Source organism: Podarcis gaigeae, assembly GCF_964106915.1.
Source record: "Podarcis gaigeae genome assembly, chromosome: 3".
Lineage (NCBI taxonomy): Eukaryota > Metazoa > Chordata > Lepidosauria > Squamata > Lacertidae > Podarcis > Podarcis gaigeae.
This window is the reverse complement of record NC_139680.1, coordinates 46528497-46542719: the sequence shown is the minus strand read 5'-3', so window position 1 is coordinate 46542719 and position 14223 is coordinate 46528497. Positions and strand designations below refer to the sequence as shown.

General features: G+C 39.7%; 1 protein-coding gene across 3 annotated transcripts in view; it reads left to right on the top strand.

Moving 5' to 3' along the window:
• Positions 1–1970: 1970 nt before the first annotated feature.
• FBXL4 (F-box and leucine rich repeat protein 4) overlaps positions 1971–14223 on the top strand; it is a 28782-nt gene continuing 16529 nt past the window's right edge. Inside the window, exons 1-4 of one of the 3 annotated variants that reach the window (XM_083731292.1) lie at positions 1971–2101; positions 5898–6498; positions 8002–8359; positions 11063–11307. In XM_083731292.1, the coding sequence (XP_083587418.1) occupies positions 6008–6498; positions 8002–8359; positions 11063–11307 (1094 nt within the window). In that variant the 5' untranslated portion in view covers positions 1971–2101; positions 5898–6007. Of the gene's footprint in view, positions 2118–4869; positions 5011–5897; positions 6499–8001; positions 8360–11062; positions 11308–14223 lie in introns of those variants that run through there. The other 2 variants (XM_083731293.1, XM_083731294.1) reach the window with 2 other exon arrangements.

Sequence of the window (14223 nt, the reverse complement as noted above, 5' to 3'; positions counted from 1 at the left end):
TTCCAGGGGCTGTGGGGGCTTCAGCCCCCACAATAAAATATTTGAGGGGGCCGGGCTCCCACAAAGTTGATGGGCATTTCCATTCAAATGGTATGTGTGCACTGTGTCATGTGATCAGTTATGTGGGGTGGGGCTTCCCTGGGCTCCCACAATATTTTATTCAAGTTGGCACCCCTGATTCCGCCTAAGGCCTTCCATAGTTCTGTTACAAAGACAAGTTAACAACTACTAATTGGAACATATTATTATTATGACTCATGTTAAGTAAGACAGAACCAGGGAGTCAATCTGACTTAGAATAGGACATGTAAACTCAGTCTGAACCTTTATTTCCCCTCCCTCTCAAAAATTGGAACAGAAACTGATCTGAAGTTCTAGGTTGAACTGAAATAAGAATTGAACTTAAAATGAATAATTCAGGATACCCCTTCATAAGAATATAATTGGAGGAAAACTGACACAGTAATTCAGTGACTAGGTCCAATAATAATGAATCGAGCCAATGGCTGGGAATTTTGCCCAGACTTCTGCACTTCCCTGTTTGATGACTGTAGGAAATTCCAGGTATTTAATTCCCTAAAGGATGGTTGTGCAGGCTACTTCTTGTTCTTTGTTCTACTCCTGTGCTCTCCCTCTGGGGTGCATGTAGCCTGAATCCCCTTTTACCACACCTTTGAAAGGCAGAGAATAAGCAAACTATTGATTTCAGTGGTGGCTGTTTCTTGCAACTATCAGTCTCCTGGAGGCACTGGAGCATCAGCAGTTTCTGAACAGAATGAACGCCTGTTGCTGGTCTGCTGGAGGACTGCATAAAGGTAAAGGTAAAGGGACTCCTGACCATTAGGTCCAGTTGTGACTGATTGTGGGGTTGCGGCGCTCATCTCGCTTTATTGGCCGAGGGAGCTGGTGTACAGCTTCCGGGTCATGTGGCCAGCATGACTAAACCGCTTCTGGCGAACCAGAGCAGCACACGGAAATGCCGGAGCGGTACCTATTTATCTACTTGCACTTTGACGTGCTTTCAAACTGCTAGGTTGGCAGCAGCAGGGACCGAGCAACGGGAGCTCACCCCGTCGCGGGGATTCAAACCGCTGACCTTCTGATCAGCAAGTCCTAGGTTCTGTGGTTTAACCCACAGCGCCACCCGCGTCCCTTGGAGGACTGCATACCTGCCACCAAAAAGCTGAGTTGTCATTAGTCAAGCATGGCCATATCCTGCAGCTGTCTGCCTGACGGATGGCCATGACACCCTCCCCATCAGACATTTGGCCATTAAACTGAACTTGATAAAGGCTTCTCTCTGCTTATCTACCACTAGTTTTGTACCTGGCATAAAGCCTTGTGCCAAGCTGCAAATGTTATGTCAGGCCGCTGGCATGTGGGCAGTGTCTCTTGCCAGTCAGAAATAGTGCCTATTTTCGCTCTCTAAAAGCTAGGCCCGTTTGGTCTCTGTTTTGTGTCAGGTTGCTTTATATAATTCAATCCTTTTTTACGGTTGCGCCGTGGCTGATATCAACATTATCCACAGCTAAGGATGAATCAAGGCTCTGGGTTTGGGCAGTCAAAAAGAACAGGGTGCCTTCTGAGGCCTGGAGGCACAGAACCGAAGATCGCACAAAATGTGGATTTCAAAATAAATTGCAGTGGCAATGCAACATGAAGCGTAGCTGAGGAAATAGTTGAATGGCTGCTTAATGTAGTTACGAAATCCAATATTTGGATTGTGCAGGATTGGGGAGCAAGGACAAACTATCCAGAAAACAGCCCAGAAAAGGCGATAAAAGGCCAAGGGAAAAACTTAAATTTCCTAGAAAAGGGTGTGTGTGCATTGCCACGGCCTCCCAAACATGGCAAAACCGGTCACAAAACGTTTAAGAAACGATGCTTGAGAGAGCGCTGCAAGCGTAGGGCTCCCGCTGCCAGCAGATGAACTGAGCGGGAAGGAGGAGCGAGCGAGCAAAACCCCCCGCAGGCGTCATGGCGCGTCGCGTGAGCTGCGCCCGCCAGCTTCAAAGATGGCGGCGGTAGCTTCGGCGCCGGTCGCGAATGCGTCCCGCTGCCCAGAGCTGGCTCGGGCAGCGGAGCGAAGATTATCTGAACAGTAAGCATGAAAATGGGTGGGCAGCCTTTTCCTTTCTGGCCGAGGGCGAGGCCGGAGCCAGCACCTGGCGGCCGCCCCTGTTGCTCAGAGGTCTGCCCTGGTAGCTTGCATGGGGGTTTTGGAAGCCAGGGGCGAGGGCTTCGAGGCCACTAGTTGTCTTATCTCTGGCCGCATCAGAAGACTTGAGAAAAGGCCAACGGATGGCAGAGTCCCCTTCTCCCCTCCGTCCTTTCTTTTGCAAATAATGCAGTGTTTTCCCCTTGGCGGAATAAAGCCCTTTTGCGAAGGAGCTCTTTTTAATTCCACAGCGGGCAAGATCTTGGCGAAGGAATAAGTTATTTGTGATTGTTAACACGTGTCTCCAAAACTACCTTGTGATTAGGTTTTCAATAAGGCCTACCCCTGAGTCCTCATGATTTAAAAATTGCGTGTAGTTTTTCCCTATTGGAGGTCATTCCTGCGTTTACGTTAAATGATGTGGCAGTGCTTTATTATTATTATTATTGAGCTGCAAGTGTGTGTGAGAGGGAGAGAGGTTAGGCTAGTAATAAAACAGGCTTCCGGGAAAGCAATAGAGTAGGAGTGGTTAGAAGCAGGTCGGGATCTACACGCAGCGTTTAGGGGTGGTGATTTATAGTAGATCACCAAAGGTTACCTACTTGACATTTAGCAACAGCAGGAAGGTTTTCATTAGGCTTCTGTAGTGAAGAAAACATAAGGTAGCCAGGAGTGGACTTTGTGTTAAAAGGACTGTTAGCTTTATTCAATTCTGATACTGTAAATGAACCCTTAGTTTCCAGATGTGCTCAAAAGACACTCTGTTCTTTAATTCTAATGCTGTGCCATTTGCACTTTACTGGTTGAATTTCTAGTAAACAACAACAACCAACAAACCCAAACTACTGTAGATCCAAGAAGCCTGAAAACCTGCCCCACCCTGCAGTAGCGTGAGTGAGATGGTTGTGCAAAGCCTTGAATTTGATGAGGTTTGGAATGAATGCAGGGAGTGAGAGGATACCAAAGGAGAGAAGTGGAAAAGGCAGTGACAAAGTGGTGGGAGGAAGACAATTTCAGCAGTTATTTTGTACGGTGTGGAGAAGACATGGTAAATGGTCTATGAAGAAAAGGATGAAGTTGTGCAAATGACACATGTTAGGGACAATTCTACAGGACCTGAACATACAGGAATGTTTTGAATTGTTAAAATTGAGAAGAAACTAATGTCTCGGGATGGTGGGAACAGATATAGTGAGGATTTAGTAGCCTTTAATTTAGATTGATAGGGGAATTTATAAGGGGAAACGGGAAGTTCAGGCTCTTCTTATTTGATCCTCGCAACAACCCCGTCAAGTTGGTTCGGCTGAGAGACAGTGACTTTCCCAAAGTCAGCCACTGAGTTTTATAACTGAATTGGGGTTTTGAACTCGAGTATCACAGGTTAGAGTCTGACACCTTAACCACTATACCATACCTTATTACAAGTAATCAAATAACATCCACTGGGTTGAATCTGAACTCTTGGGCGATGTCCAACTCACTTTCTCTATAGCATGTTCCGGAGGGGAAAACAAGGTGTAAATAAGAGACATTTGTGGGAGTCATTTTGGAGGCTTTGACATTTCCTAGTAGAAGTGGCCCTCCAGCAGAGTGGGTTGCTGGCAGGTGTACTGTTTTGCATGATGCATGTTACGTAAAATAAATAAAGCATCTAGTTTGAAGCAGAAGATGATGGAGTAGACTGTTGGCACTGGTGAAATCTCTGCTCAGCTACTGAATGGAGTGCAAGCATCCCAGTTGCTGGATATCGGGTGGGAGAGTTCTCTTGCACTCATGTCTGGATTGTGAAGTTTGCACCGGGGTTTTGCTTGGCTACTGTGAAAACAGAAAATACCCTGAACTACAGAGGTTTTGGGTGCAGTGGGCTCATCTTATGTTCTTGAGCATGAACAGATAAATCTGTAGAACAGTGGAGTTTTACTCGCCATTCTGGAGCTGTCAAAACAAAAAAAAAAGTTCTCTCTGAGAAGATAGATTAAATATCTTTTAAAAATTTATAGAGTTGAAATGAATTAAGCTATCTCTACCTTCTTGCTTTGTTTTCCAGCAAAATAAATAGTTTGCCTTTGAAATGCAGGCAACATTTAGGTTTGTGTTGTGCATGTTCGAGTAAATGTCTGTTACACAAATACTGGATCTATTTTAAGAAGTATTTCATCATCCCTGTTGCAGATTCAACAGGTTATAGGCACTTCTCTTTGCCGCTGAAGATAAACAGCTAAGAGCAGAGACAAGAAGATTAATTTGGGGGTCATCTTGGCTCATAAGTCTGTACATAAGTATATTTGTCAAGGTTAATACAATTCTGGGATTACTAAGGCACTTTGAACACATAACTTTTTGTTCTTTTTATTAAAATGTAGCTTCATTCCCTCCTTATGTTAATGTAGTAATTATGTATTTGAAACTAATATGTATAAATTATCTTTTTTAAGTGCTTCAATTATATTAACATTGCTTTAAGTTAATATTTCTGGGCAATGGCAAAGCAATTTTTATTCATTTATCTTTTATACTTTTATTTTGGGGTACAAAATTTTAATTAAATTTATTGTATATTGAATTTATAAAGTGTTTTTTAATTTTTTCTAGGTTTTGATTTACTAAGTGTGACTCTATTGGGTGTTTGAAATGTGTGACAACTTGATATATTTGTTCAGTATGGCCTCCATTCTGTGCATCTCATATTTATATACTTTGCCTGCTTTCAGGTGCAAATTCTTCTTCTCCTCCTCCTCCTCCTTCTGCTTCTTCTAATAACCCACACTTCACCCTAAGGTCCCAAGGTGGACTACAATATGAAAACACAATATTGAAAACAGCTTTTAAAAACTGACAATTACAAAATTAAGGTGAATCCTAAAAATATACACCTCGTGTGTCAAAACATGGTGTGTGACATTGGGGATGCACTGCAAGATCTGGTTAGCACAGAAGATGCTTTCAAAATTAAAGTTACCCATGAAAGGAACTCTTGCAGAGCATGTTAACTAATGCCATCAGTAGGGTGTTTTTGGTCAGCTGCATTATTCTTACGTCAAAAGATGCTGATTTCTAATATAAGACATTTACATTAGCAAAGAGATTCATGCGGAACAATAGACTTGCTTGCTTTAATTCAATAATGTGTGGAGAATAGTTATTTCTAGAGTCAGACATAAATAAAAAGAGGATGGGGTTTCTGTACCTTTTAATAGTTACATTGAAGGGGGATTTCAGCAGATGTAGCTTGCCGTGAAGCCTGTTAGCATTTACTGCAACAATTATAGCATCTCTCTAATTTTGGGGATTTTATTCATGCTTTTGGCAGATTTGATCAATGTAGCCTAATGTCGTTTGGACCACAGTGATCTGCTACTCCATTTGGTGAATGAGGTGTGAGATTGCAGGGCAGCCTAGCTATATAACCTGTCCATGTTCGGTGATGCTGCCTTTTCATGCAAAATGATGTTATTTTGAGTACAGCGGCCAAGGTTATGATTCTGAAATTAATTGGATGCCTTTTCACTATTACTACTGCAAAAAATGAAGTGAAAATTAAGATTTGTCTGCAAGCTTTGTTTTTAAGGCAATATGAGACATTTTGTTAGACAATAATATTTTAATGAAACTTTTACTAACTTGTTTTTCCCAAATGTTGCAGTGGCAACTTAAGGCTGGCCAACTCAAACTAGTAAAAGCAATTTTGTTTCTTGAATAGTTTTCGTATTGACTGTTCTTTGTTTTTGTTTTGATTTAGGTGCCTGTTGGTTTTTCCAGACGTCCCACAAAGAAGCAATGCATGTCTCTTGAGGATCCCTGACCTTTAGCAACTTGATAATAGCTATCTGGATATCACCAGCATTTCCCATGTTAACAGTTCTGAGCATGTTTTACTACATTTGCCTTCGACGCCGAGCCAGGACAGCTACAAGGGGCGAACCTATGAACAATCGGAGAGCTATTGAATCAAACAGAGCCTTACCTATCAATGTCGAAGTGGTCCAATATGCCAAAGAAGTGTTGGATTTCAGTTCCCATTATGGTAGTGAAAACAGCATGTCATACACCATGTGGAATTTGGCTGGAACTCCTAATGTGTACCCTAGCTCTGGTGACTTCACACAGACTGCTGTATTTCGAACTTACGGAACGTGGTGGGAAGTCTGTCCTAGCGCACGGTCACCTTTCACAAGGACACCACCCAATTTCCATAGTCACGACTATGTAGAGCTTGCTTTTGATGAACCAGTTTATCCCACAGCAATACATGTCCTGGAAACCTATCACCCTGGTGCTGTCGTTAGGATTTTGGCATGTTCTGCAAGTCCTTATTCCCAAACGCTGCCTGCTGAAGTAAGGTAATTCAACTTATTAATTTACTTTTCATTTCCTTGAAATGAGATGTGATACACACACACACACACACACAAATTTATTAATGAAAGAGTAGGGGAACACAACACAAAGAGAGTGGGGGAAGAAAACAAAACAGTCAGCTCATATTCACAATACAATAAACATAAGTACATCAATCTTAATTTACACATACAGTGCAACATATGCCCTCTAAATGTCCGAATAGGTATCCAGACAAAGTTGGTGTTTAGTCACCATGCTTTGAAGGGTTGTTTTTTTAAAGCAATATGTATGTAGACATGTTTCATACAGGGTCCAATGATGCTGAGACCCACCAACAAGGTGTGGGGTTAGAGGCACAGAGGACACAAGCCCTTCCTTGGCTGGTCTTCAACAGGTCCTGAAGATTATAAGAAGATCCACCTACTCCCTCTTCTTTATTTCCCCAGTGACTAACCAGTTGCCTCCATAAAGCCCACCATCAGGTCTTTAAGGCAATAAACTTTTCCAGCAAATGATATTCAGTGTGCCATACCATATCTGAACATGGAGCTTCCATATAGCCATTATCCCAAATAGCTTTTGGGGCCAGGGTAGAATTAGGCAATGATAGCCCTGTAATCTTCTGTTTTAGGTGGCATCTCAATATATTCAGCATGTGACCTATAGTTGTTGTGCTGTAAAAACTTCTCTGCTGCTATAGGTGACAAGGAGCTGAACAGTAGCTCTTAAGAATGACAACATTGCATCACATGTTTCATCATTATTTACTAAATTTGAACACCATCCTTCATCCATAGATCTCAAGGCAGAAGAACTTTGGATTTCAACATAATCTTCTCAACCTAATGGTGGGCATTTGTGTGTTACCATAGTGGACTACCAATGGCTTCTTCATTATAAAGCCAGTCCTTGGGCAAAATAGCTCTTGAAATGGCTTCAGAATTCCATCTTTTTGAGCTATCACAATATCTTTAAAGTTTTATTTCCAAAATAGTGGATTTCATAAACTGGGCATGTACTAGTTGGCATCCCAAGGAGACCATTTCTTCTTCATCAAGGCTCAGAAAAATCTTCTGCCATAAAATGTGTGCTCTGTACAGCCATTGTCTGGAAAAACACTCACATAAACACATATGTTGGTTATCACTTCATCTGCAATTACCTTCAATTTTTTAAATAGCCCCTTTAATTGTTCACTTATTGAAATGCATGTTCACTGTGCATTCTCAGTTTTCCCTCCTAAACCTGTGTAAATTGTGCTATATTAAGAAGAAATCAACATCAGAGTCAGTGAATAATGTTAGTATATTATCTAACCTTTTTATTATGTGAGATACTTATTAAGTTTTATGAGACAGAAGAGTTAAGAGTATTTTATATCAGCCCCCTTTTAGTCTTCTTCATGCTGTATTTTTTATCAACTTGAACTTAATTTCATTACCAATACTAAAAAAATTTTTTTGTCTAATAATGGTGTTACATGTATACTTTTATTTTTGTAGATGGGAAATCCTTTGGTCAGAGCCACCCACCAAGGTAAATTCACCTCAGGCACGTCGGTTTGCACCTAGTATCAAACGGATAAACTTTCCTACAAACCTAATTCGTCTAGAAGTGAATAGTTCGCTTCTGGATTACTACACCGAGTTGGATGCAGTAGTACTACATGGTTTGAGAGAGAGGCCTGTGCTTTCTCTTAATACGTCATTGATTGATATGAATGATCTGGATGATGATGATGATGATGATGAAGATGGAGAGCAAGACAGCTGCAGCATGGACATCCTTAATAAGCAGTTTAGTGCGGCTGCCTTCAAGGAATGGACAACTAATGGATACTTTGATAAATTGCCTTATGAGGTAAAGGAGTGGGGATTCTTACTTTAAAGCAGAATTGCCATAACCAATTAGGATACAAGGGTACAAGATAGCTTCATATCCATGATTAGTAATGGCTTCACTCATAGTCCTTTGGAATCTGCCCATAATTTTTAAAAACAAAATCCCATTTTCTTGATATGTTTTAAATAAATGATGAGTTCTTCTCAAAGTGGTATTAAACAAATCCAAATAATATTTTGTAAAAATACAAAAATTCAACAAAACGCTAGCTGAAATTCTGTTGTTAATGGAACTCCACCCCCCCCCCCAATGAAAATAGCTTTCTTCTTTTGTTCTGTTACGGAAAATAACCTTTGCAAGCATAGTTTATCCTTGCTGGTTATACTATGCAAAATAATTTTTGAAATTATTCAAATACAATGTTTGTTGTATACAATGTTTGGTGTATAGTATTGATTATGGAGAAAACTGATTGATAGATATTCATACTGAACCAAATTAAGGGGATGTATATTTTCCCCTCTTGTAAAGAGAAAGGTAGTCACCGAGGTTTACCTTGCCTGGGCCGGTTCACTCCAACAGAGATCCCTCCATGGGCCGAATTGCGCGCAGACATGTTTTCGGCGCCTGCACATGTGCAGATGTGATTTCTGGTTTAGCGCAGCATGTGGGGACTCGCCGAGCGACTCGGTTTGGGGGCAGCTCGTGGGCCAGTTAAACGACCCCCTTGGGCCGCTTGTGGCCCACGGGCCTTAGGTTGCTGACCCCTGCTCTAAATCCCTGCCATTTGTTAAGGCTATAACACCAATCTCACTTTGGGAACTATTACTCTTCAATTTCTTCCTTTTTTTTATACAAGTCTAGAAATATTTCAAAATTCCCTCCACAGTTCTTTTCGTTTATGTAAACGGACAACAGCTGCCATTTTTCTTCAGTAATGCATAATAACCACAGTGGTTTGAAAGAGACTCTGCATGTTATAGGATTAGTTTTTAAAAGCAGATATTCAACAGCATTCTGGGAGTCGTTCTGAACACATCATGTCTCCTCACTTATTCATTATAGTATCAAATTGTGCTTTATGCTAGGGCGCACGTGCACACACACACACACACACACACACACAGAGCAAATTTCTGACAAGACACCAGACTCTAAAGTAGTAATGATTAATGGCTATTAGCCTGTAGGCTTGGAAGCTGTTATCTTTGTTTAATCAAAAGCAAAAAAAAGTACTTCAGTTACATCTTAATGTCATAATCTTACTGACATTTCATTATACCCTTTTCATTTCAGGTATCATGAAGTGTAATTTTAGTCTAAAGTGGGATTAACTTTTCTGGTGTTGATACTGACATGTTAAAAGATTTTTTTATCTCTAATGCAGAGTTAGTGATGTGTAGATTATCAGATACATTAAAAATGAAATTAGTTAAAGGGGACATTATTGAGTTTTTCATATCCTTATTAACCATGTTATAGTAGAGAAATATGAGAAGCATAATTTTGTTCTCTTTTAAAGAACACTATTTTCCTTTAAAACCTCCCTTTACAATTTTCACTGCAATAGCAAGGAATGTCGTCAATTTAGCAGTCTGAAAATTCACTTTGTACTTCTTTGACTAGCTGGTGTGTGGGCTCACAAATAACAGCATACAAAGCATTTCAGCCTCATCCTATTTTTGTAACAAACAAAAAATACTAGCAGTGCAATCTACGTGAACCACAATAACACATAGTATGGAAGAAAACTTGCCTCTTGCACAGACTGACTTGATTCCTACTCCATCACCAGCGCAGCTATTGGATATTATGGTGTCATTGTAAAATAAGTCAGTCTGCAATTCTGAAAATCCTATATTTCTGTTTTGCTTACAATACAACGAAAACCATTGTGCATCTCTGACAGCATTTGGAGCAAACAGTTCAGCGTGGATTTTGGTTCTTTTATATTAATGTCAAACTTGATTTTTCTGTTCATATGAACTTGAGTTGTTATACTTGACTCTTGTTTTGGCTATGTGACAACATATAAGTCATGTGGCTAAATTCTGAATAACTAGGAGAATATTTCTAATATTTATATCCCATGTATCTTAATTTATAGGGTTTCAAGAGATCTAACTTTTATTTTATTTTATTTATTTTATATCCCACCCTTCATCCAAAGATCTCAGGGCATTTGCATTTTTTGGTGGACACAATCAAGCCCCATTAAGTTCAATGGAAGGGAGTTAATAATGTGCTTCACTCTCTGATAGAAATTAATGGAACTTAAAAAGAACATAATCATGCCAAATAATGAAATAGCTGATTTTGTATGTTTGTGTTGGGCAAGCTGTGTGTGTGTGTGTGTGTGTGTGTGAGAGAGAGAGAGAGAGAGAGAGAGAGAGAGAAGGACTCAACTGATGTTTTTTTTAATCTTGAAAGCAGAAATACCTTCTGTTATGTTAATGCATGGTTTTAAAAACCCATAAAGAGAGAAAAGCAGGTGTTTTTTTAAAAATGAAGTTTAATTATGTAAAGTATTTTAAAAAGCAAGGTAGAGAGGAACAAAAGAAGCACTAAATAGAAAAATGACTAGGAACAGAAAATGTTTTTCCCCTTAAGTGTATTCACTTTTTAAAAATCAGTGAACTAATGGGGTATATTATCAAATGCAGTGGAAATTGTAATTTTAAGGACAGTGGTGTGATGTTCTTTTCTGTGTTTTAAATTCAGCTTATCCAGTTGATTTTGAGTCACCTTGCAGTCCCAGATCTGTGTAGACTATCGCAGACATGTAAGCTACTTTATCAGCACTGCTGTGATCCTCTACAGTACATTCACCTCAGTTTGCAACCTTATTGGGCAAGAATAAACGACACAGCTCTAGAATACCTACAGTCTCGCTGTATCCTTGTCCAGTGGCTGAATTTATCTTGGACTGGAAACAGAGGAACCATTTCTCTATCTGCTTTTAGCAGGTCAGTGCTCTGAATCATGATGTACTAAATATTTGAGAATCATCCCCATACCCCTGCTTCCCACCCCTTTCAAGTAGGACAGGTATGGGTTTCTACAGCAGCAGCAGCAGAGGGGAATGGAATTTGACACATAACTACATTTCTAACAACTGGCTTTTGTGTGTGTCAGAGGCAGTGTTGCTCTCTCCTTGGAGTGAAGGTTGAGGGTAAGTTCAGCCTAATTCTCTGCGGTCTCTGCCATTTTATCCCATGCCATTTCCCTTCCACCTGTCAAACAGTTGGCCACTAAAGCCATATTTGACAGTGGTAGAGATGTAAGTGGACCCATAACTAAAGCAGCGAGGCCCGTGACTTGCCACTGCTGTGTTTATGGATCCCTATATCAAGGCAATAATTACCTATCTGAGAGAAATGAGGAATGTTTATTGGGTCAGAGAAGGTAGGCTTCACTGAAGAATTGGGAACATAATGCCATTTCTAAAAGGTTAGCAGTAACAGAGAAGCTAGCAAGAAGAGTTCCAGAATGTTCCACATATTAGTGCCAGGGTTTGGGTGGGTTTTGATCTTGCTCAGCCTTTCGATTTTGTGATAGGCAATCTAGCCAGGACAGCAGAACTTGAGTTCCTAACCTTTAACCCAGTCAAGCGAAATACTGGCTTTCGTATTAGTTTTGATTCATATACTTTATTACTCGCTTTATTTACAGATATTCAACGTCATTTATACAACGTCCTCATGGTCAGTCCAGTAATAGTAGTAACCTCGCGCCCGTGGAGCTTCTCTACTAGATTGGGAAGTCAGGTTAAGGAATTATGATGACCCAAGATGCTTATAGACAGAGCAGAAAAATATTATTTGATGCTTAGTGGGGAATGGAAATTCTGGAACTCATGAAAGACTGGGCTATAATTGTTTGTATGGTACTGATTTAAAAGTGTGGTTTGCTATTTTTAATCCATTTTTTTAATATTAGCAAATTTTATGTCAGACATTATATTTTTTAAAAAGTAATTGTCCATCTAGAAGTTATTGGGCTGGATGTAGACTTGCCTTTTGCAAATGAAAGACATGTGGAAGGGCTCAATGGGAGAAGGGAGCAGAAGCAATTCCCTCCCCCTTTCCCCTGCAGTTCCCCACATCACCTCCCATATGGTTTCTGAAGGTCCCTCAGCCTGCTTGTCCAGGTTTTCAAGGGCTATATGGGCAGAGCTCCTCTTGTGGCTAGCCTAGATCCAGCCCATTGGTTGAACACTGTTAGGCTGCAATCCTCAGCCCATCTTATTACAGTATATTGATGCTTGTGGACCCTTGAGTAAGTTGTCCAGGATTTTAGTTTTTAGGTAGAAAAAAACCAAGAGGTAGCTTTGCCTAGTATCTCTATCCTTTGGGGGCCAAACTTTAGGTTATGTTTATAGTCCTTTAAAGATATAGCTAGGTAGCTATTTGTTTATATTTCTGAAAATGTTGAGTATCGGTAGAATATGTATTAACTCCAAGGAAATAGAACAAATTAGAATAGTGATCTAAGAAATCTGACAAGCAAAGGATATATTACCATGAGAGGACAGAATGCTTCAGGCATGTGAACATCCTGAGGCAAAGCTGAAGGTAATTTAACTTATTGATAATGTCCATCTCCTTAGGGCTATATAAGAATGTCATCATGTTTTACTTTTGAGAATTACTAAGTTTGCTAAACTTCTGTGCTTGAGCTAAAAAGGGAGTTTGGGAAATACTGATTGGGACAATAAATCAAATTTAGTAATATATATTTGAATAATTTTATATTGCTCTGTCAGTGAAAGAACAGCATGTGAATCGAGAAAATGGTGTGCATAATCATATTACATACGGATAATTCTGATTTGGCATCAGAAGAGCAGCAGAGTTTTTAACATTTGCTAATGTCAATTGTAGCAGGATAAAGTTTGTGCTGCTGCAAAATATTTGAGTGTTTTGGGAGCAAGAAATTATATTTTAAAGAAATTATACTTTAAAAGTTGAGATTTCAATCCCTTTCTTACATGTAACATTGTAAATTGTGAAGACAATGCAACAAATCTATTTACATTTATTCTGTGTGGGGGGGATTTGGGGGGAGTGAAAATTAAAGGAATGCTTATGTAAGAATTTGTCTAGGATGTTCACATTACTTGAATAAAGTTGGCTTGGTGTCTTATGGTCTTAAATTTCGCAGTACAATAATTTTACAAAAATTAGCCTCTACAGTATGCTTCTTATGTATGTAAAATGTGTATGAAATAATGTGATGCCAAAATTCTAGGGCTTGATGTGTCTTAAAATTTCAATTCCATTGTATAATTGATACTAATAATATTTAATGAAACAAAATCTATGTTAGCACTTCTAGAGGATTCTTCTTCTGATCAATGGAAAACTGCATTAGAATAAATTCAGTAATAAATACAGATCCTAAGAAAATTTGCTTTTACTCTATTGGACTTTGTGAATATGATCTGGTCTCCAAATAAGCTTTGATGTGCCTTGTGCCTGTACTCACTTATCCCGACACTGTCCCTTCCTTACTGTCTTCTTGGTGTGTCACAATTAATCTAGAGACAGTAGTTTCTGTCATCATCATTCTCTTGTTTCCCGGGTTGCGTACACACCATATTTTAAGGCACATTATCCTCCAGAACACCCTGGGAACTGTAGCCTAACTCTCACAGAACTACAATTCCCAAAACACTTTTTTTTTTAAACTACAGTTCCCAGGATTCTTGAGGGGGGTGCTTTAAATGTACGATGTGCATGCAGTTCGGGTCTCCCTGACACTACTGTCCCTCACAACGGCAAGCATTTCAGTGCATTTAGACTTAGGGCACATGCTATGCTGTGAGGATATATGGGAACCCTTTGGAACACAAATAACTGCTTCACAAGTTACAAAATGCT